Source organism: Dermacentor albipictus, chromosome 5 (assembly GCF_038994185.2).
Source record: "Dermacentor albipictus isolate Rhodes 1998 colony chromosome 5, USDA_Dalb.pri_finalv2, whole genome shotgun sequence".
Lineage (NCBI taxonomy): Eukaryota > Metazoa > Arthropoda > Arachnida > Ixodida > Ixodidae > Dermacentor > Dermacentor albipictus.
Genome location: NC_091825.1, coordinates 130,034,245 through 130,058,429, shown reverse-complemented (window position 1 = coordinate 130,058,429; position 24,185 = coordinate 130,034,245). Strand labels below are relative to the sequence as shown.

The 24,185-nt window shown below is 49.6% G+C and overlaps 2 protein-coding genes across 14 annotated transcripts in view; one reads left to right on the top strand and one right to left on the bottom strand.

Annotated features, from left to right (window-relative positions):
* Positions 1-24,185, top strand: part of LOC135906374 (transcription initiation protein SPT3 homolog) — a 585,543-nt gene that overhangs the window by 316,940 nt on the left and 244,418 nt on the right. The window lies entirely within an intron of this gene.
* The window catches only part of LOC135906372 (runt-related transcription factor 2-like), a 138,056-nt gene that overhangs the window by 19,225 nt on the left and 94,646 nt on the right, over positions 1-24,185 (bottom strand). For both annotated transcript variants that reach the window (XM_065437727.2, XM_065437728.2), the window contains exon 3: positions 10,375-10,530. In XM_065437727.2, coding sequence (XP_065293799.2) covers positions 10,375-10,530 — 156 coding nt within the window. The remainder of the gene's footprint in view (positions 1-10,374; positions 10,531-24,185) is intronic.

Here is a 24,185-nt window from a genome sequence, read left to right as displayed (position 1 = left end):
ACCAACACGGTTTGCCGAAGTGTCCTTTTAATAGTAACAGATCGCAGCCCGCAGTTCGACACCACACTGCGCGCTAACAAGGGAAGGCGCTTTGAAAGTGAATGAGAGGGTGTGAGATAGGGAGAGGGAGAGCTGAGGTGGCAAAGCAAGACCAGAAGGAAGCGGCCACCGCGACGGCAGGCTTCGTATAACAACGGAAACAAGTACGCCCGTGAGCGCTCAACATTACGGGCGCTTTTAATCTGCAGACAAGGAGCTGCGAGGTCCAAGCTGTCCCTTCGAAACCGAAGACAAAAGAGCGCGCCCGAAACTGGGTCTTCCAAATTGCTTTCGGAGGTTCGCTGTAGCGAAGCGAAGTAACCATATCGTTCAGTGAGAAACACTGATTTATTTTGCAGAGGATCTCCCTGCTCCACTTCTGCTTGCTCGAAAGAGGATGTACGTATACCTGTTCCGATGCGGGACATAAATCGCGACTGCTTCGAGAAGAGCTTTCTGCCGTTGCAGTGCATGGGAGGCGCTAGCACCCAAGATGTGTGAATGGCGAAATCCATTCATCACTTCTAGTACCTCGCCGCGGTGTATACCGTTAACGTGATTGTGCTAGTTCTAATATAACGTCTGTGATTGAATTAACGCCTCAATTGTCCATGTAGAAGGCTGCGGAACACACATAATCCGGTTTCCGTAATGTCATCATGCCGAGTGCTCTACGGACAAGTATGAATCCGTCTCCACACAATAATCTTGTTTAGATTTCGTTTGCTAATGTTGCTAAAAAGTGTGCGCACGGAAAATTGTCCACACGCGAACGAGTTAACGAGGGCATAGCGGACTGATCAAGCTAGAATCACCTGGCGGCAAACTAAGCAAGGATGTGACGCTAAGCGAGAATCGACGTAGAGAGCGTCAACAAATGAGCTGCCGTGATGTTATGAACTGCAGTGCTATCATGTTTGCAAGTCCACATGTTTAACAATCTTTCGGGGCCCAGCTTACTTGGATCACCAACTGGCACACGATAAGGATGCTAGTGTAAAGTGTCCTTAATATTTACGTCAGCCGCAAAAGGCGAGTTACCTCAGTTGTAGGCTTAGCACACACACAATCGAGATAGACGAACAAGTTCCAGTGTCTAAGTCTGAATTACTGCAAAGCTTATAACAACAAAAAAATTTTCTTCGTATTGAGCCAAGAGTAGCATACACATACACGGAAAAAGCGGCGAAAGGCGTGAGCGGTGGCCGGAGTAAAATAGTACATCACAAAGGACGTCCCCGAATGAAATAATCACGCTACCATAGTTTCTTCTTGTCCAACTCATCCTCTTAGCCCTTGAGGCGCTTTCTTGCTTTCCTTTATCCTTTTTTTCCGTCTTCTTATTTTCAATAGCGAGCTCTATAGGGATCGCGACAGAAATGGACGGCTGGTTGGGGTTAGGGACAAAGAGTTTCGAAGAGGGGAGGAGACCCGTGATACTAAGGAGGGCCTCGAGGAAAAGGGCGAACTGTAATCGAAACAAAGCAGCCATTAAGTTTCGATTGGAGCGAATGAAGAGTAATAGGACCGGGTTTTCGCAGCTCGCGTGGCGCGCTCGCGTGGGTATAGGGTGTGTGGGGGGGGGGGGAGGGGGGGAGGGGGGGGGGAGTTGCCTAGACAGCCCTTCCCCTGCAGTACACTTCGTTTCGTTCTCCACCAGCCTGTTCGGCGGCTCGCGCGTCTATAGCTTCTTCACGTGTGGCTTTCACTCCGGTTCCTTTGTTCGGGAGCGCATCGCACCGCCGGTGCGAGAAGTAGTTGTAGCTAGAGCAGGCGGCGCGGCGTGTTTTTCACTTGTTATACGACGCCTGCGCTGGCCGGGCGCGCGTTCCTATACAGCTTCTCGTTGTTTCGTCGAGATTCGGCTGTTCCCAGCCCGCGCGACTCTAGGAGACACTGGAGGGATGAGAGAGAAAAAGAGAGACCAGAGAAAGATGGAGTGTGCTGGGAGTCCTACCAGTGCTCTTTGCCTCCCGAATCCCAACGAGCCGGTGTTAGAGAATCGGAGGTTTGTCTCTGTTTTCCCGTTATGCCTCTTTTTTTCGTACGGCTAAGACAGTGTAGTAGTTGGGGTGTTACCTCACTCTCAGGGAACGGAACATCCACGAAGACTCTTTCTTTTCTCCTGTCTTCTTTCTCTCTGTATTTCCCTGGCGATTTCGCCTCCGCTGGCCAACGAAGAGCCGAGGCGGCAGGAGTGAGAGGGTTTCAGGTAATTTGATTTTAAGATGCAGTGATCTATGTACTGCTGCAGCTTCGTTCCCAACTGCGCGCGCCCTCAGAGCAAAGCAAGGATGTTCAGGGCGGGGGATGTCTCTCTGACTTTGGTGAAGATGGACTGAGCTTGCGCCACGAAGTTTTTGCGCGAAGTTTAGGCTTCAGTTTCGGTGGGGGCAAATTGCTTGTCCATGCGCGCTGGTGGCGAGGATATGCCATCTATATACTCGGAGTTGTTCGCCCTTTTGGTTCGAAAGAGTGATTCTGTTCCGTTCGGCACTCTACGATATGAGTTCGGTGCCGACTGGTTTGTTTTAATCTTTGAATGCACATTCATTCACAATGCAGTATGCAATGAGCTGGACCGTTTTCAAAGAAGACATGTTAGTTTGTTCTTTGCGCAGGCAGCTCTTCGTAGACGTGATCACTGATCAGTAATGCCGGCGAAAAACCCATCCATTAAACGTGGATCTTCTCGTTTGCAACGAACATCAACAAAGTGCACCACAATTCCGAATGAAGTATTATTCATGCTGACGCTAGCGCCATATGTATGCGTCCGAATGGACTCTATTTACGCAGAGGGAATGTTACAATATGCGACAAATAAAAAGGAGAAAGCATTGGTATAGTTGCTCGCAGGAAGTCGACGGAATGACCGTGTATAGTACGGCCTACTGCTGTTATTACGCGTGACGCTATCACGATAGTGAGGCGAAACAAAATTTAGAAATAACAGGAATTCAGGAAAGACGAAACACGAAATGCAGTGTTCGAGAAAACAAATTTATCAACGTGTCGCTGCCGCTCACTGCGTCGTTACGTCGGCTGTGCGTTGCGTTGGTTGTGGTTTACATAGTTGGAACGTTGCTTTGTTACCTTTGCAATAGTGCTTGGGAAACAGTACGCTGGTTTTAATGTGGTCTTTCCGGCCTGTAGTCACTTGCTCCATTTTTTTTCCTTTCTTGATACTACATTTTTACGCTCATCATTAAGCAGAGAGGTCAGGCTCGACGTATCTATAATTAACCAAGAAACGTATGACCCGCTATGGAGAAATGGGAGTGAGTCGTGCGGATAATCCGAAATTACAGTAACAATAAAAGCTGTACTAGCACAGTTCTCAGATTTCTTTTTTTCAAGGGCAGCTATCAGATAACATGTATCTATTTTCTGGCACCACTGCTTCATGTTTTCATACCCAGCAGTGGCAGATATACAATAACGATTAGTTCTCGAAGGAGCAGACACGCACAATAAGTATATTTTCTTGGATTTCTCGGCAGATTACAGCGCGAAAACTGCAAAAACCAAACTCAAGAATAACGCTGCTATTAGTGCACTGTTCAAGAGGGGGCCAAATGATAAGTAAAAGCAGTATTGGTCTATGTATATGCATCTCCAAAACAACCAGAAACGGCGAAAGAGGACAGGAGGCATGGGCGCACGAAGGGTTTTGTGCGTGGATGCTTGCTAAGGTACCAGGAGACCTCGAAGCTTTGCCGCAACGACCGTAAACCTCAGGAGGCTTACGGTCGTTGCGGCAAAGCTTGCAGTACAATGACCCAGGCATTGTACAATGACCAGGGCATTGTGCGATGTCGACGTGGTGAGCCATTGTATAGAGACGTTTGATTCCGTGGGCTACCGGTCGTTTGTTAGGCAGTTCGCTCATTGAGAATGGCTCAAGAGGAAGGGCTCTGGGCTCGCTGGGGAAGAGAACAGTGATAAGCCAGCAGAAAGAGAGTTAATGAACGCTTAGGCAAACAGGGTGGCGAGTACGGCATAGATTTAACCTTTTTTCTGGGACCTGGAGAGAGTCTGACAATCACTATGCAGATAGATTGCTGACTGGTGGCGATCAAAGGCCAAGAGTACCGTTACACAATGCTTATACGGCGACGTTGACTCGATGTACGCGAAAACTCGTTCAATGTTGCTCAAGCATCAAAGTGCACCATACATTCTCTTTCTTTCTTTCTTTCTTTCTTTCTTTCTTTCTTTCTTTCTTTCTTTCTTTCTTTCTTTCTTTCTTTCTTTCTTTCTTTCTTTCTTTCTTTCTTTCTTTTTAAAAACGACCGTGTCTGTCCTCGCGAAGTATCGCGAACATTGTTCCTTCCTATCTTTATATTTTCTGTTTTCTTTGTCTGTCTGTCTGTTCAGGTGTAGTGTAAAGCCTTCTAAAATAGCTGGGCGAGCGTCGAAAAACTATTAAGCGACTGTCATCGACGAGTGGCGAGAGAACGGAACTCTAGTACACAAACAGAATATTTCGCTAAACGAGACATCTGCCCCAGTAAGTACACCGCATCGTAGAAGCTCAGTCAGTCATGAAGCAGCAAGGAATATTTTAGGCCTCTACACAGCCTCGATACATCTGACAGTTGCCCCCATTCGCCGCATCATCGACTCTCGCACACCATTTCTTGGCGCTCTTTAGCCATCACTGGCCCTAGCGCAAAAAACACCTATACATCATCATCAGTCGGGAAGCAGAAGAGCGCGACGTAGTGATCTGCCGAAAGGCGCGGTTACTGTTTGAGCATCATCTTGTCATAAAGCGGCCGCTCGTCTTAAGGAGAGCTTGCGAAGAACTTGAATGCAAATCTTAATCAATAAAATCTTCAATGTCCCTCGAAGGGTTAGTATAAGGTGGCTGCGTACGCCCACTTTGAGCGTGGGGTTCCGCGTCGCTTATATATATATACATATAGAGAGAGAGCGCGAATATTGGCTCCGGCAAGCGCTGGTCGTGTGTCGAAAGCCCGGAGTGGCTGTCATCGATGAGTGACGCCCATAAACGTCGGCACTTCTCGTCTGGGATCCTTCGGACGACGACAGAGCGCTGCAGGAGGGCGACGTGTTCTTGACAAATGGACCTGCCAGATGGGCAGGCGGGGGCCCCTTTCGCTGTGACCGCGCCGGTCCAAGCGACCACTCAGCCGGCGGCAGCACACCGTCAGATGGGTGGCCACCTTTTCGCCCCCCCCCCTTCCCCAGTTGGCCTTTTGTTTCTCTTGCGTGTGCGTCCACGGGGACACGGCATACCGGCTATCTGATGTGACTATGCGTTCTCGGGAATTCTTTTATTTTCTTTGTTATTGCAAAAAAAGTTCGCAGCGTAAGTTTTGTGGCTGAAGGAAGAGGTGGTGAGTGAGTGAGTGAGTGAGTGAGTGAGTGAGTGAGTGAGTGAGTGAGTGAGTGAGTGAGTGAGTGAGTGAGTGAGTGAGTGAGTGAGTGAGTGAGTGAGTGAGTGAGTGAGTGAGTGAGTGAGTGAGTGAGTGAGTGAGTGAGTGAGTGAGTGAGTGAGTGAGTGAGTGAGTGAGTGAGTGAGTGAGTGAGTGAGTGAGTGAGTGAGTGAGTGAGTGAGTGAGTGAGTGAGTGAGTGAGTGAGTGAGTGAGTGAGTGAGTGAGTGAGTGAGTGAGTGAGTGAGTGAGTGAGTGAGTTTATATCACATGTCGGGCTAACGAAGGATTAAACACTGTTTCATATGTAGATGTAGGTGTAGCCAGGAGGCCGTGACAGTCAGCGACATCATAAACTTTCGTACAGGCTGCTGCATATGGCCTATAAAGTGTAGCACTAAACGTATTCAAATTTAGGAAAAACACAGGGAGAAATCTTGTGATATGTGCCCCAGAGAAAGACCTTGTTAATTTCTCGTCTTCGTTAATTGAGCAGACTGTTTGCGCAAACAACATTGAGTCACAGTGTTGTAAAGCAGAAGAGCAAAAGCTAGGTAGAACTCTAGGAGACGAAATACAACACGCAAATTAAAATGTATTACAAAACAAACAAAGCGAAGAGAACAAACTGAAGTCCCCACACGCGTGCCTGCTTTCTTCGCCTTGTCTCTGCTAACCTTATACTCACGTCAAACCAAGTCCTCTCCATGCATCTAGAGCTTCCGGCGCGCCAATAAATAAGAAATAGGCAGGAAAGAACGACAGCAGAGCAAGAAACGGTTACTCGTAAGCGTCTGAAAACAAGAGAAAGGAAAGTCGTGATTCCTGCAATCTTATTTACAATCACGCGTGCTCCCCGACTCATACACGCGAGGCAAGTCCCGCCAGGCTACTTTCCATTCAACTCTCATTTTTCCATTGCCATAACCATCGGGTTTGTTGCAGCTCGATGCCTTTCGGCGTTTGTTTTTATCTAAGCAGCCGCAGCTCCCTCGGCGAGATCTCGAACCCCGAAGTGGCGTCAGTCTCGTCCCTTCAAAGCGGCATTAATAACACCGTCCGGGAGCTGCGCATAGCACTGTGTGTGTTGGATGCAGCGCGGCAAAGTCGTACAAAATGAAATGGAATGGAAAAACGCAACACCCGTGCTTCCATTGCTGGGCAGGGAAGCTCCCTCGATCTCTCAAGAGGAAAAGGAGCGCGACGGGCAAGCCCACCGGCCGTGTCAGATTGGAGGCACAATCCGAGTCGACACGGAAAAAAAACAAAAAAAAACATGTGCACCCCTTACCGCTCCTCCCCCCCACCCCCGCCCCTACCACATCGCGCTGCATTCGAATGCATGGCCCAACCGCACGTCGAAAGATCTGCGTTGTTGCCACGAGCGTTTTGTGCTGACATAGCTCTTCGGTTCTACCGGTTTGATGTCTTACTTATTTTACAGGTGTCTTTGCAAACCGTAGAAAGAGAACCCGCAGCCCAAATGTCACAACTACGCGCGAAGAGGACCACTTTGCGCATTTCATCCATTCGAAGTGGAGCACGGGTACCGAGGTATCCCTGAGACGCTGTTCGATTGAAGCGAAGGTCTCGCAAAGCGGTTTTGTTTCCGATCCTCCTTATGGCGCACTCGCACATCTGCATTCAAAGTTCTCTGTTAACAAAAAAAGTTTTCCACGTCCTCGACAGCTATTCCCACTACTCAAAGCGAAAGGAGAATAATGCCTTTTCTCTGTGAGCTTCAGAAATTTCACGCATATGTAGCGCAGCTCGCGACCCCGACTAAGCGGCTGCGCAAAAAAAAGAAAGAACAGAAAATCATTTCATTTTTTCTTTGCTTGGTTATGCTAGTCAAATTGTTTGCTCTGTCTTTTTCTCACTTGTGCGCGCCCATACACTTTCATGATTCATTCATGATGCTTTCACACGCTCAAAATGCACAAAATTAAGAACTGGACACGAAACAGATCTACTTCTAGGCTGTGTTAGTAAATGTCGAGGTGTAGTTCACATGAATCTACCCATGCGCATGGGGGGACGCTTGTGTTGACAGAAAAGAGCTTAAAGCTTCGCCTTATTGTTCACAATTACCTCCTGCCGGTGAAGGGACGTGAAGCAGTTGTATCTCATGCACAGCTCACGCTGTTTCAAAGCTATAGCTTTGCAATTTTCTTTTTTTTATTTCTCGGGCACATTAAGCTAACATGTAAAAGCGCTAGGTAAAGCGTTACACAAGACCTACCCGTACTAATGTGTTATACACAAGGCGTACCTGCTATTCGCATTTACTCTTTGTCAAAGAACCACCGTCTCCACTCTATTTCACCATCTCTTTCATGTTTGACACAGTCACTTTACACACGCACATCCGGTAACGCGCTGTTCCCGCTACCGTGCAGGATTTATACCCATCGGCGACACGGCCGCCTTCGTCTGTCGTTTCCCACCGCTCTCGCGGGCATGCATTAACATCCCTGCCCTCTCACTTTATTTCCTCCTCCTCTCTCGCTCGCCATGCACGTGTAGATTCCCAGCCCAGTCTACGAACGATCAAGTCGCGTTTCGCGGGCGACAAAATGCGCTCCAAGACCTGGAGCCCTATACCTCGGTATACATCGCTCCGTCCCAAGCGTGTGTAACATCTCAACGCATCTATCCATGTACACGTCCCATACAGCGCTGCACGACCTGCAGCGCGGAGGGCTACACGGAGTCCTCCGACTCCCTCTCGGCAGACCGCCGCGCTATGCGCAACTCGCCGATGATGTAAAACACGGCTTTTCACTTTGGAGCGCGAAGAAAGGCGTGCAGAAGCGCTAGCATAGTAGGTGTGTGCGTGTTACACCGACCCAGAGAAGTACGCGCCATGCATTTTTGTGCGTGAATGCCTGTTTGTATATCGTAGGATGTATGGCTGCATTTGATATCTCTATCTCCTTCTCTCACTCGCCGGTTTTCCCCTGCGCTTCGAGCGCCCGTTGCGCCGCGTACGCAACGACGCTCCTGATACCAATAGGGGCGACATTTCGTGTGCGCCCCTCCCCTCCGTGTACACTCTCTCCTCGCGTCCCCCCCCCTCCCCAACAGCTGTAGTCGGGCCAGCCTCAACCTCTCCAGGAGACCTCATGGCCTACATGCCCTGGCCACTGCACTCCGCCTACCACTCCCACCCACCGCGAACGATTTCCTCCCCTCCTTCTACGAACTTCTTTTGTTCTCTCTCTCTGTCTCTCGCTCGTCCTGCCCCTTTGCAGCTTTGAATCCAGAGCGCTTCCTCCTCTCACAAAGGAAGTTTCGAAGCCGGCCGTTTTCGCTCGCGCAGGTTTATGCGTCCCGTCTGCGCATGTACAAGCACCGCTGTTCGGCGACCGTCGTAGGTGACCGAGGAGAAGCCCGCCGCAACCTGGAGCGGCGTGGCGTTGCCGTCTGTCGCAACCGAGACGCGGTACACAGTGCGCTGCGGCGACAACCGTGTTACTCCGCGACGATGACTTGTTTGTTCCTTTCTTCGTGCCCCAATTTCACTCCCCTAGATAATAGCGCAGTATGTCACGCGCGATTTTGGCGAAGACTGCCTCTCGCACATCGGTGCATGGTTCATTGACGATCATGTGAGCAGCGGTTCTAGGACATGTAAGGTGGCCATTTCTCTCTCTCTCTCTCTCTCTCTCTCTCTCTCTCTCTCTATATATATATATATATATATATATATATATATATATATATATATATATATATATATATATATATATATATATATATATATATATATATATATATACTACTACCTTGAAATCAGGCCTAAGGTCTGATTCTATGAGATTGGGACTGTAATATGACATGTTTATACAGGTTTCTTATAACTTATTTGCCGCTTTGATAGCTTCGTGCACCTTCCTGTCGCAAATGATGAAAGAAGAAAGAATGACACTGACTTTACGAAGAAAAATATTTTTCGACTCTTTATGCATCTAAGCGGATTGTTTTATGTAGCGAGACGACAAATTAAGCAGTTTTGAAACTTCCAGTCGTGTAAATCGTTTGAACAGGGATTTGATGCCCAATATGTCCTTATTACTTAATCTTGGTCGTAAAAAAGAGAATATCAAACGGCGTTGTACAAATTATAGCTTTGTCAGTGAGAAAACGAAGTCTGACGTATACAGGCTAGTGCTTGCCTGACAAGAAGCAGCTTGGCGTACACGGGGCAGCTCGTTCCATTAAATATTTCTCTCAGGCAGTCACACTCATAATAAAACGAACCACATGCGCCTAAATGTTTAAAAACACCCATGCAGCAATTGGGTGATATAAGATATCCTTTAAGTAAACAAGACCACCTCCAGTGTGGCGAAAATTCCCTGCGGCATATCTCGCGGTGGAAGAGTCGCAGCGATGCACCCTATAGCAGCTATCCGTGCTTCATATTACATGCCTGGCCGGCAAGGCTAAGTACACCCCCATTCATTTTCCTTGTAAACCTTCTGTCGACTGGCGTTTGCCTTGGAGTTTCTAAGAGCTAGGGCGAAACCTAACGTACATCAACCGTGGGCCGTTCAGCCCTAGCGAGTTCGGTAATGGCTGTTCTCTGTGCCTCCTTCACATTGTTCTTTTTTTTTTAATGAATCACTTCGTTCAGCGTCAGTGCACCCGTAATTTGACGCCAATTCGTCTTAATCTTCAGCCCCGCGTGGTTAAAAACGCGAGTGCGAACGGCTTGAGCGGGTGAGGTTCTTCACGCCGATTATGTTTTTCGTGAAGTTACGTGGCCCGAAGTACAGCGCGTGCGTGCGTGCGCGTGTTTGTGTGCATGTGTATATACATGTGTGTGCGTGCTTGCGTACATGTGTGTACATCTGTGCGCTTGCCAGTTGAGAAGGGGATGGGCACGGGATGGAGGGACGTGTTGCCTATACTGACAGTGATACCGACCGTGGTGGGCTCCTGCACCGGGTATCCTCCGTGGGATTTCCAGCGCCCACTGCTCGGCCGTTTTCCTCCGAAGGTGATCCCATTCGCGTAGCGGGTCCAGAAACGGAGGTCGTTGACCGAACGCACTTGCGAACGCCCTCAACTGTTGCTGTTGGCCTGCGAGGAAACAAATGTCCGGATTAAGATTGGGCACGTGAAAACACTTTTGTCACTGCAGCACACGACGCACCTATTAGGCGCGCTTGTGCCCAGTGTGTTACGAAAAACAAACGTTTGCTTTTGTGGCTCCTGCGAGACACTTGAACACCTTATATTGAAGTGTCCCGCATTCGTCACACGACGTGGATTGCTAATTAAAGGAATATGGACTGATTACACTCAAGTGTAGAACCCTTAACGATTGCCTGTTTCTGAGAGGGAGTGCTGCTCAACGCGACCAGGCCATAGAGCCTTGCTAACTTTCATCCAGAAAAATGATTTGGCCTCCCGTTTCATAGACATTCTTTCCGTGTTCCTACTTTATTTTGTCTGTGTCTCCGTCATTTGTTTATTTCCTATTTTCTTTCCTATTTCATTGTTTTCTATTTTCTTTTCCTCTTTTCATTCCCTCTTCCCGAAAGAGTAGGCGGGCGTTGTGCCCCTCTCGGTGGCAGCTGCCAGCTTGCTCCCTCCCTGTCTCCTCTGTGTGGTTCTGTTTCCATAACTAATGATAATAATAATAATAATAATAATAATAATAATAATAATAATAATAATAATAATAATAATAATAATAATAATAATAATAATAATAATTATTATTATTATTATTATTATTATTATAAATTGCTTTTGTTGAATGCATAGCACTTCATATTTAAAGCTTAACACAGGAATTCATTGGGATTTTCATTTCAGCTTTCCAGATTTAAGACATGTTTTCAAGCAGTCTACACACGGGCCTGCATTTTTTTTGAAGGTGTAACGTGCAATTGCCGAAGCCTGCCAAATATAAAACACTTAAGTTGCTTCGGACCGAAAGTCATGAGCATTTATATTCATCGCACGACTTCCATAAATGTCAGCTGAGTAATTCATCCTTACAAATGGTCACTAAACTACTATGGACCGGAAGAAATATCCATTATATTTGCGCGCTCAGATGTTATCGCTAAATGCGAAGAACGTAAACGTCATTTCCAAATCAAAAGATTCGAGTCCGGCATCTTTTTTTAGTGGGCCTGGGGAACCCGCCACGTGCTCGATTCTGAGACAGTAACAAACAATGTGCGTTTCTCCGCTATGGTTGCGAAGCCGGTTATTTACGTTTATCCAGTATTATGCCAACTGTGGCCTATTCCCGGCGTTATCTCGCGTAATTATGAGGTTTTTTTGTCGCCCTCTCGTCTTACGCCACCAGCTAGACCACCCAGCAAGTTTGTCCAGGACCAGTTTGCCGTCAGTACGCCTAGAAATCACCCAGCTATGTCTGAAGACACGAAAAGATGGGAAAAAGATATTCGTGATGATAAGGTAAAAACCGAGAGAGCTACTGTATGAAGGGAGCATGCGGGATCTAAGCAGATAAAAACTAACATCGGTTGCAGTTGTTCGTGTTTAAAAGAAATGTACCGTTAGAAACGCAACATATTTCTGGTGACTGGAAAACGTCTAATGCGTCGTTTCGCTAAACGCGAATACACTTTGTGGCAGGCAGGTCTACTCGAAACAAATGTCTGCAGCTCTCCTCTGCGCGTTTTCGTGCATTTCGTGACGTAGTCGCGTGATCTCGACCGGTACACCCTGACGGCTCTTGGCTTGCGTAGAACTTCACTACATGATTCCATTTCGTTTGACCCTCGTTCAGATTGCTGCAGGCGGACGTGCGCCTCCGTACGCGCCGGAAATAACAACAACGCAAAGTCCAATTGCCGCACTTTCGCATCCCGAGATAAGACAAAGGAGCAATTGCTCGAGACGTTCGAGCACACGGCAGCCTGAAAGGTCGAACATTACCATAAGCGCGGGCGGCGGGCGAAGGCCCGTGGAAGCCCGGGAAGGAAGCAAATAGTATCAACGAAGTAAATGTCTGTAACGAGGAAACGGTTTACGCAGAGCGAATAGCACTGTGGTATATACGTACAAGGAGTATATACCGCACGCACAAAATAAACATGCACCGGAGGAGGGCCAACGTACGCGTGTGCGTGCAGGCCCGGCGCAGAGCCGTTAACCTGACGAGTTCGCGAAGGAGGGTCATCTATCGACGAAACATCTAGCGGGGACTACTTATCAGAGGAAAGATCGCCAGCTTCGATATCGGTCCGGCGTACGCTCTGTATACACATGCACACACCACACACGTTCGTGCACCCAGGGCTGAGCTGAGATTAGCCACAGCGAGCACGCCTGGGGGAAGGAAGTGTGGGGGAGGGGAGGTGAGAGGAGAGGTTGCGGGGAGCCATCGGTTGCGCATTCTACGAACCACTCGTGTGCTACGCACATCCGCACACACGCTGCCGATGCATGCACGATGGCTTGCGCGTTAGCGTGTGCGTGGTGGCTACGCTGCGGGCGCGTAATTTGCCGGTTCCTTTTGTTCCTGGCCAGAAGGGGGCCGGCCACAGTAAACCGCACGACGCTTCTTCTTCTTTCGCCATGTGGGTGGCAGGAAAAAGCACGGCAGAGCGGAGAGAGGGTGTAGCCCAGGGTGCCGGCAACCGAGGGCGACCCCGAGGCCTTCGAGCATGCTTGCGCGCGCTGTGGAGAATCGGTGTTGAGCTGGCGCCTTCGTGTGTGTGTTTTGATGCGTGCGTGCTGGTTGGAGAGAGTTTAGTGCGTGAGCGCCGGCCTGCGAGAGCGATCCGGGTGGCCCGGGCTACTTAGCGCCAATCGCTCATCCATATCGAAGCCGCCGCTGCATCCGCGCTCTGGAGGCTTTTGCAAATCTTGATGAGGGTGCGCGGCGTTTCGCGGCGTTTCGTGTGAATCGGGCTTTGGAGGTGTTTTTGCGATTCAGAGCGAGAACAGGCGGGACGGGCGACGAAGCTGAGCGAGGATGCCGTGTTTCCTTGATTTTGCTTTTTTTTAACGCGTTCTTTGTAGTAGACAAGTGGAATTGGTTCTGCGTCGCGATTTCTACGTCTAGACGTCGTGCGGGTTGAAATTACGCAGATTTGTGAAACGCAAACCATACGTGGGGCAAATTTTCGGCACGACCTCGCGCAGGGAGGTGGCGTCCACTTCACGTCGTGTGGTGTCCACCTTTCATTTGTAATGGCTCAAATACGCCACATTTCAGTATCGACGTTTCTAGATAGATCCACATTAGACATACTTCAAGTGTGGAGCTCTCGGGCTTGTAACACTCTACTCCGTTTCATACATAAGGTGCAACGCTGTGGAAGCTAGAGATACTTTTTGCAGTGGCTGCGTTCGCACTCAGAAATAGCTCGGTGTTCCTTGACCCGCTTTTCGTGAAAATTTTCTTTATATAAACTGATTTGAATAAAGGAAAGAAAGAATTTACTCTTAGAAACCAACAAACAAACAAACGGTGTACTCATACGGCTGATAACACGTTGTTTTAAATAAATTTGCGTTTTGTTGTTTCTTTTCGTTAGCCGTCCCGGCAGCCTCACGTGCATTCCCGCGCTAGAAAACGCCTCCTGGCGCACAGCGAAGCATAGACGGGATCGCGCAGAGCGATAAATTTTGGTGACCGGACTTCCACAGCGTTGCACCTGATGTATGAAACGGGGTATAGTTGCTCGTAGGGACCACGGCGTAAGGCGTGGACCCTTCCCCCAATGCAGGGTAACAAACCAGAATATTATCCAGTTAACCTCCCTGCATTTCCCATTCCGTTTATCTCTTTCTCTTCAACTGTGGATTGCAACGCCGTCATCCCTCATCGTAAAAGGAAGGCGTCGCCCACCGCCACACCAGAAAGGCGTCAAAAATATGCTATGCTGCAGTCGTCCGACGCAAATTTCGTAGTTGTGCTCTGCTCGCATCTCATTATTCTCTCAATGCTAACGCGCACGTATGCCACCCGATAACACTACTTTGTCTTCTTCTTCTTCTTGCTTTTGAGCGCATACCGACATCCTTTCAATTGCGCATTTCAAACCGCCATTGACAGATACGTCAGAGACAAAACACAAATATTCGCGTGGAACGGACGAACTGGTTCATTTTCGCTCGCCTAAAATGTACCCCTTTAGAACAAACGAGAACTATTCAGACACCCTTGATGCCGCAGCACTTCTTCTTTCTCAATTGTACAGTTAACTTTTTTGCACTGCCAGGAAAAGGACGGTGTAGCCAATTTTTCCTTGTCAGGTCTTATGGGCGCAGTTCTTACTTGTTTTGTGGCGGAAAATGTACACGGTGGGCTCCCGTGATGAAGCCACGTGGGAGGTTAATCTCACGTTTCGTTTTCGTTTGAACAACGATCAGTGTCGCCATAACACGGCGGAATGTCTGCACTGTGGAGAAGCGCACTTGCGAATTTAAAAAAAAAATGATTTGGTGCGTACCATATGCGTCCGATTCCTCTACTAAAGGACACACATTTCCCTCCACTGCACTCACAGACTCGGCCTATACATATATATATATATATAGCGAGCCCACCAGTGGCTGCCCGCGGAAGACAGACGGGCTCGCTGACGAACACAACTTCGTTCCGGCGTGAAACCGATATACCAGCCGCCTTCGGGCGCGCTCGGAAACTCAAACAACGAAACGCGTACACGTCAAAGGGAAGCGCGGAAGGGAAACCAGCAAAAACGCTATAACGAAATAGCGCGCAGCATAGACAGGCAGGGTCCGGGGGCGGCGCACGAAATACGAGTGTGGCTCGCAGATTAATGCCCGACCGGTGGCAACGCAGATCGCCGCGCTCGATAACTCGGCGGTGGCCGCTGCGGGAATTACGCGTGCATGCAGCCAAGTCGCCGAAAGGGGAGTGAAGGGATAGAAAGGAGTGCGAGGAGGGATAGAGAGAGAGGGGGAAGAGCGCCGAAAGGGGATGCTCGGGTAAAGGGACAACAAGGAAAGGCCTATACCGAACACAAGGCCTGCAGCAGTGCGCCCGCGTTTGCGGCGTGAGCGCTCCCTGTTCGGCCGTGCCGAGGAGGGGAGCTCCCCCTTTTTTCCCCTTTCCGTTTCCCTACCTAGGACTAGGTAAACAGGGCCGCTCATTAGGCTGTCGTGGCGCTAACTTGATTACCGGATGAATGAAGCCGCCTTCGCGCGCGCTCGTGCGCTCCTGCGGCCTGCGGACGACCGGGTCGACGCCGCTGCTGCCGAGCAGCAGGGCGACGTGTCGCATCGCTCGGCACACCGCGTTGTCGTGTATATACCATGCTCCGGGGCTCCTCTCCTGTGCTTTGCGTGTTGCTGTGCGAAGCTTTAGCTATGCGAACGCGGCCGGCTGCCCACCGTGCATTCGCAGCGAACGGGAGCGTCGTTCTCTACCAGCCTCGAAAGTGGTTTTGGTTAGCGGCAACTTAACCTAACCTAGCCTCACGCAACAACCAACACGTTACGTAGCGAGAGATGGCTTCCATGCCTCTGCTTGAGAAGCTTACAATGACGACAAGCGCTTGTGCAAGAGGTAAGTGGTTGTGGCAATGGTCGCCGTCAGGCCACTTCTGTCGTGGCGACTCCATGTTTGTATATTCGGCGAACGAAAGAAAATAGCCCAGGGAGTGGACACTGCAGCGCCATTAACATGGCATAGATGCTGTGGATAGGGTTGCGAAGCTTTACAGGCAAATGTCGGGGCGATTGGAATGTTTATAACATTCTAGCATTTGTGCTTCTGTGTACGGGCATTATGTACGTGTTACCATTATGTGCCGCGATAAAAGGATTAGAAATTAGAATTTCTGTTTGGCGTCACAGGAAACCATTAGTTCAAGGCTGCTTGACACCACTGCTTGAATCCGCTGACGATGCTTTCAAAAGTAGTATTCCATACGTTATAGTTTGCGTGTGTGTGTGCGTGGGTGTGTGCGTGCTCTCTTCTATTGAATGTCGTTGATTAAGCGGGAAAAATAGGCAAGCTTTTCCCTTTCTGAATTTCGCTGTCAAATCGCCGAGCCGGAGGCATTACTGCAGCGTCACGGATTTGACTGTATTTTCACGTGTCTCGGCATTTTTGCGTTCTGTAAATTCGAAAGTTTCGCCGGAATGAGTTTTGGCGTGCTTTCGAATACAATGTAACGATTGCTCATTGATTATCATTTAGCTGCATTTCCTTGAAATCAACCAATCTATACAGGACCGCTTGTGACTGACTGAACGTTGAAGCGCTTGTGCATGCGCATGCATGCATGGTGGGAACTTATATTATCCCAGAGCAAGGTAGCCATCCGGGCTCAACTTATTAACCTTGCCTTTCCCTTAAAGCTTCTCCCTGCACCGAGCAGACGTTGTTGATTGCGACGTCGCGAGACTTATTATGAGAGTATTAAGGTGGTGTCGCGATGTATCGTTGCTTTTTGCGTCATTTATGAGCTGCAATACAAGAATGAGTTATTTCGAATTCCAGATGTTTCCAATGTATAAGTCTATTTATTGCCTAACTCAATATTTCTCATCGGAATGTGTCGCCGAGGAGACAGTGAGAACTTAACAGAGGATGCAATTGCATCGTGAACTGTACGGTTGCCACGGCATCAGGCAGTAGTACATACAGCAGCCAATCTGCATCAATATACTTCACAAAAAAATTAGCTGTGGCGCTACAGCATTTCATTATTCCGAGTGAAAGCATGCGTTCATTCTCACGCGTCAAACTGCCCCGAGTGGCGCCTTCGGCCACGTCTGGCCTCAAGAAAAAAAAAAGTTTCCTTTTCTTCGATCACGCCCGTCTTTCTTCTCGCCTTTTCTATGGCCACTCGCCGCCGGCGTGCGCTTCGTGGTCAGCGCGCACCCGTGTGTGATTGCCGTGCGCGGCTTCGTGCCTTCGCGTTGATCGACCCCAAACGCCAGGCAGAAACGGGCAGGGGAGGGAGGGGGCGAGTGTGCTTGCAAGAAAGAGCCCGACAGAGAGAGAGGGGGGGGGGGGGGTGGGAGGTTCGAACGTCGTATCCGAAATTATCGCGTCCCGGCGGCGGCGGCGACGGCTTCTGCGACCGAGCAAGTCGTATCCATAACGCAGCGGCGACGGCGGCGGCGGCATTGGCGGTGTCGTAGGCGGCAAAGGTGCAGCACAGCAGCGGGGGTGAGTACGAGAGAGAGAGAGAGCACGCGAAGAGACAGGCAAGGCAGCAGCGGCTGCTGCATCGGTGCCCTATTGATCGGTCCCCGAAGCGAGTCAGGCCCTTGTGTGTGCCGTCGCCGCCGTGTTGATTCGAGGCTCCGCCCCGCCACCCCCTGCCCTCCGGTCGGCTTTCGCTCTCCGACGCGGCTGTAGCAGCAGCAGCAGCAGCAGCAGCAACAGCAGCGGCTGTGCAGCCGCGGCCGACGCGTCCCTTGGTTTCCTCGCCGCCGCCACCGTCGCCAGAGGCGTGTGGCGCCTTTTTCGCAGCGCCATGCATAAAACATCAGCTCGCTGCCGCCCCTGCTCCGTACCCCTTCGGCTCTCGCCCCCGCTTGTGTCGCGCGACTGCGGTGGCGTGGCAGGGGCGCTGCCCCGGATATGTCAGCGCGTGCATGTGTCCGAGCGGTGTTTATACTACGCGCGCTATGTATACGATGCATGTTTGGGCCCTCCTGCCACACCTCCCTGGTTTGCTTTAACTTCCGTGCCTCGTATACTGCTGGAACCCCCCCCCCTCCCTTCCTCCAATCCCATCCTCTTTTTCTGCTCTCGATTTGGCTCCTCGGTGCTGTATACGTCGCGTCTGGTGGGCCGTGACGACGTGAGAGATCAAGTCGTCGCGACGCAGCAGCCCGCCGCGCAGTACGTGGACTGCACTGAGTTCCCGGTGTGTCATTTTTGTGACGCAAGGGCAGTGACGGAAAGAATGGAACTGTAGGAAACACGGTAGTAAAACGGGGCAGTCGGTGGAAGTGGTGCAAAAGACCAGAAACGTTTTTAATTGTGGCTAAGAGCGATTATACTGGGGCTACAGAACTTCGGGCGGTATGAGGACTTCTGAATTTCTATACGCAATGCGCCGCAGTTCACTCCTGCACAATTTGTTTCCTTTTTTTTTTAAAGCGTGCCAAGAAGCCAAACTTCTCATTGCGTATGACAGCGGCGCCTTGAAATGCGTAGCAGTAATCGTTAGGAGGTGGCAGACGATCGGCATTATGCTACTTCGGTGCCAAGCCATCTTAAAGCGTTATCTTAAGCTGTCAGTCATATGTTCGCTGTGTTCTCTGCGCCAAAGTTTCTCCCCTGCGAGACGAAGAGGCCGAGGACATGATCGAAGATTTCATACGCAACGTCCCACCGATCACAGAGAAACAAATGGAGGCGAGTCCTAGTAATGACTTGAAAGAAACATTATGTTCACTGCGAGAAATAATGCAACAACCGTTGCGCTAAGTGAAACGGCCTGGTTGTAACAACGATGTCGCTGCTTAATTAGTCAACACCGCGATGCACCAGTGCATTGCGGGTGAACATTCCGCTGCGCTTGAAGAGGCGTGTTGTAGACAATTGTCGCTCGTATGACCACGGCTATAAACGTGAAGGAATGTAATGGACTAATAATGCACCGTGACCGAGGTACTTCACCGAGCAGTATGTCTAACCTAATGACTGGGTCATAGAAACCTGTAAATCACGTATGTACCGCGCATGCAACAATCCTTGTGCGTGCGTGAGCCTCCAAGATTCGCCAAGCAATAAATTTCATAGAGCTAGTCATCTTTATGGTGCCAGTATTACTTGAATAATTGCGAAATTCATAAAGCAAATATTGCACTGTAGTGCTTTTTTCAGCAAATGTTCCGTTTATCTTGTGTATAGTTCTTTATATGTCCTATTCGCTTTTGCCCCACCAGCTCGTCTGGGTGAGGGTGATGCTAACGTCTAAAAACGCATAGGTTAAACATGAAATAGGCAGTATAGTAAGTGACATGCACTACATAAATTGTGTAAAAGGTATCACTCACGCCGCGGTGTACGTAGCTTAAGTTACTGCTCCAGCTCTCCTTCAACGTGCGCATGGCGTTACCATACCGTGCTGCATTAAGATGAACATGCGAACAGATACTTTTAATACAAGTAAAACGAATATTGTAGAAGCAACCTCAAGATATATCGAAGAAGTGAGCAGAATTATCTGACTGCTAAAGCTATGATAATGCACAAAGGTCGTGTAGATCTGCTCGCGTTGCACTCAGATCGACCTATAATTTTCTGCAACCTTTGCGTGTACTTCTGCAAAGGCATACAAAAAACAGTACTTCCATGAAATTACTAATTTCCACATTTTCAGCTCCAACGTTCATGGCGCCTCAATGTATAAAAATCGGGGGTACTTTTCTGCGGTTTTCTATAGGTATACGACGTTACGTGTCCGCCGTCGTGTTAAACAAGTATTTAAATATTTAAATAATGAAAAATGGACATCTTTCGAAGCGCCATTCTCTCGCAGCCTCGTTAAGGTCATAGTTCCTCCTTCTTTAACTCACTCAAGAAGCCAGCGCTAGATAGTTTAGAAACTTCAAAGAAACCGCCATCACACTTCACTGCGTTTTCGCGTGCAAGCGCAAGTCCGTGTCTGCATAAACGCGCTCGTTCTCCTTCCAACATATTGCCTTCGTTGATCATGCCCATTTATGCGTGAAACATGTATAAGAACGAGAGCGCTCTCTGGTGCGCAGTCTACGCATACCCTAAGCGTCACCGTCCGTGGGGTCGTCATCGATGCACACCATATAGCGCACACTGGTGCACACTGAACGCACACCGGCGCACACCGCACGCTCGTGATCGCTCATACGCCCACGCGTGTCCGAGCAAGCGACCAGCGCGCCGCTATCGCGTCAGGCACGCCGCCTTCCAGCAGGTGTCCAGCTCGGCAGCGACGCCACGCCGGACCCGGATCGATGTCGTCGCCTTCGACTCTTGCTACTCCCGCCACCGCCCCCTCATCCCGATCCTCCGGAGCATGAACACAACATCTCTCCCGGGAGCACCGGCCATCGCCTGTCGCCTCACCCCCTCCCCCCACCGCCTGCTACTCTCACCCTGCCCTCCCGCCAACGTCGGGCAAGATATTTGCAAGCCATGTGCCCGCTCCCCCGCTGGACCTCGGTCGCCCTGTATAGTGGCGGCTGTTTTCACGCTGACACGAGCGCCTGTTCCACCACTGTCGCTGTTTGCGTGCGAGACGTTGTACTTGCGTGTCTGTAGTAACTTCGTGCCGCCTGGACTAGCGGCAAGCTGGCATACCGCTTGGGCAGCAGTGCGCCCCGTGGAGGGCGCGCTTTCGGTGGCATGCTCTCGACTGAGCTCGAGCCGCCTCTTCGTTGTCGTGGTCAGTGCAAACTACATGCGACAAGGTGGGGGAGGGGAAGAAGTGTTAGCGGTCAGAGCCGGAACCAAGAGGCATGGCTAGTTGCGATTCGTCTGAAAGGGGCGACTCAATGAGGGACAACCGAACAGAGGGCCAAGCGTTACACGCCTTTCATTCACATTAGTGTCGTTCCATCTATCTTCTTCCCTCCCTCTCTCTCTCTCCCTATTTCCATTCCGCGCTCTTGCTTTTGTCTCTGTAAATGCGAGAAACCGGGAAATCAGATAATGTTCGCGAGCGAGAGAAAGCAGGAGGGTTACACGAAACTATGGTTCTCCTGTGTTCGAATAGACGCAGTTTGCAGGGTGGCAGAGGAACGTGAAAGGTGAGCTAACATTTTATGCCGTCGGACAGTCGAAGCAATAATACAAGGAGCAAAATTTGGCAGTTAATGGAAAACTAATCGTTTGTCGATTGTTCGAGTCGCATAATGATTTCCCGACAGAATCATGAGAATCCTTCGCATAATGCCAGATCGGCGAGAAGCAGCTTCTCTTCATTTTTGTACTTTTTTTTCATTTTTGTCTGTTTGTGTGTAAATCGTACGTAATGCTCCTGCGAAATCTTAGCTGAAGGTGTTTTAGGCCTTCACAACCACTTCTGAAATATAAGTAAGGAGTCAAAGACCATTTATGCAAACACCTTCCGATTCCATTAATTACCTTGCATTCTTCAATCTGCCTTGCACCCCTTCAGCCTGAATTTCTCTCTAACGATTTATATAGTTCTAAGCCCAATTAATTTTTTTTAAGCAAGCAACCGTGAAAGTTGTGCACATACTTTCTTTTATCGGACAAATGAGCTTTCTGAACGGAAATCGTAACAGTGGGCCTATACTCCCAGCATGAGGAGTTTTTACTTTCAACCAGCGAAACAGAAAAGCCTACCGAAAAGAAAATTCTTTCTCGTAATTACGACTTCGCAGATGTAAGGTCCATCCCGACTTGGAGCGTTACGGTGCATTTCTGCTTAAGAAAGCCAATCGCTTACCTATGCTTTTCGACCTGCTAAAGGACAAGCGAAATTTAAAGACTCTAAAAGAACAACGAAGTGATCGATCGAGAATAAAACACTTGCTAACCTGTGTTCTTATCACTACGTACTTTCTCTCACTACATTGCCTTTTTTTTTTGATGTCTCTCTCTTTCTCTCTCCCTTTCTTGCAGACCGAGAGCTAAATCTGAAGTACACATGAAGAACTATCACTAGCTCTGTCTCGAAGTGTTTGGCCGGGCTTTCTCACAAAACAAGCAACGCGAACGGTATTCCTGGACCCCTTTGATCATTTGTGACCAAATGACGTCATTGCAGAACGACCACCTTCCATGCAGATAATCAATTTAAAAACGAAGCCTAATACTTTGGCAGGCCAAACCGTTCTATTCATTAGCGACACATTAAAAGAACGCGTGAAGCTTGGAGTAGAATGCTGTACTGCGCCTTTCGAGAACGCTAATGCATCAGGCACGCAGGGCGGCGTCCTATGACACACACACACAACGGCCGGCGTACATTTCGGCGTCCCCCAAGCGACACGCGACAATGGCGCCGCCGGAGTGTGCTCGCGACAGTCTGGCAAAAGAGAAAGTAGGGAAGCCTGGCTGGAAAAAAAGGGAGGAGTAGCGGGGGGAGGGCTTGATGGAGAAGTGTTCCGGGGGAGGGGAGAGTAAAGGGGGAGGATTATCTGGTATGGATAGCCGACCTGGAATTCTGCGGCAGCAACATCGCGCTTGAACGACGCGTGTGTGCAGGCGGCGGACCCCGACGTGCTCAGGTCGCGGCCACGAAGGGAGAGGGAGGGGGACGCAATTACGGCTCTCCGGGAAGCCGCCGCCTATGGTGTCGTTGGCCACCCGCGGGTTCAAATCCTCACTCGCGTCATTCGTCCATCTCTACCCCTCTTCACAAAGAACGGGCGCAAGCGTCTGTGACGCAAAGAGAGAGAGAGAGAGAGAGAGGCGTGTACGTTGCTCCTATCCTCGCCATGCAGCATCTTCCGCATCCTAGTGCTCCCTCTGTCCCGGCTTCTCAGCTCACGTTGAGCTCTCTGCCATAGAATATATATATATATATATATATATATATATATATATATATGTGTGTGTGTGTGTGTGTGTGTGTGTGTTGTGTGTGTGTGTGTTTGTTTGTTTCCCGCACGGCTGACCATCCTCCCCGTCTGAGTATGATGTCTTCGCAAAATCTGTCGTTTCCTATTCGGCAACACTGTAACGCTCTCTAGTGGCCCAGCGACCGCTCGCTCGACCGTGTGCCGTTTGCGACAATGCGGCAGAGACAGTTTAGTCGTTCCATGGTAGCAAAGTATACGAGGCCACTCTAACCACTTCCGCATGTAAGTGCTGTTTGGGGAGAGCTAAAGAAAGTTGGCTCATTTGAACGCGTTAAGCACTTCTTTCTTTTCAAATTAAGGCTGTCGATATCTGCTGTAGACGTACGCTGCGCAGGTTAGTGTTCGCGTACTTTTGTTCAGCTTTGATCGCGAAATTGCAGCGGCTAACATTACGTTCGAAATCAGGCCACGCTATTTTTAGGAAGGCTTGCGAACTGCTGTTGTGAGTGTTGCTACATAACTTCGGATGAATAAATCACGTGGTTATCCTCCCACGGGGCGCCCCATGTGTCTCCCCACTCCTCGTTCAATGAACGAGTCTGAACGAGATAAAAAAAATAATCAACGAGTGCAGCTGATAGCTTGATACCACGCAACTTTTACTACAATAGCTAATATATCAACACAAGAAAGAGTGCCTGTATAAAGGATGGCGCGCTAGTCAGTACGAAATGCAGCTTCGCTTCTTCTTGCATGCAAATTACGCCAGTGTTATGCGCGTTTTTTTTTTTACTGAAACATTAGCACTTCACAAAATTCTGCGCATGTGATCAGGCTGCCTGTCATGTGCCATGTGCAGTGTTCGCTGAAACTTTTTTTTTCGTTTTCCTTTTCTTTTCTTATTCTTTTACATTTACGCTTATCGTACGAGTAAAAATCGCGCATCTGCGGTACATCTGGCATGCGTCCCGTGTTCTTACCGCGACAAGCGGTGGGGGCGAGAAAACGAAGTGAAACAAAACGAACGACACGCCTTGTCGTCTATACGCACTCGCCACGTGGCAGCCCCGTTACACGTCCGCAGTTACGCTCATTTCTGGCGCGCGCATCACGGCCGAGCCCTTGAACCCCCGAACATGGAGGACCCAGCGTCGCAGCTAGACCCCGCGCCGTGCAACCCCCGCGCCTCCCTTTCCCATCCGGCCTCGTTTTCCCCAGAGCCTTTTGTCGGAGAACCAGCGGGAGAAAGCCCGCGGCGATGGTAGAAACGTGAC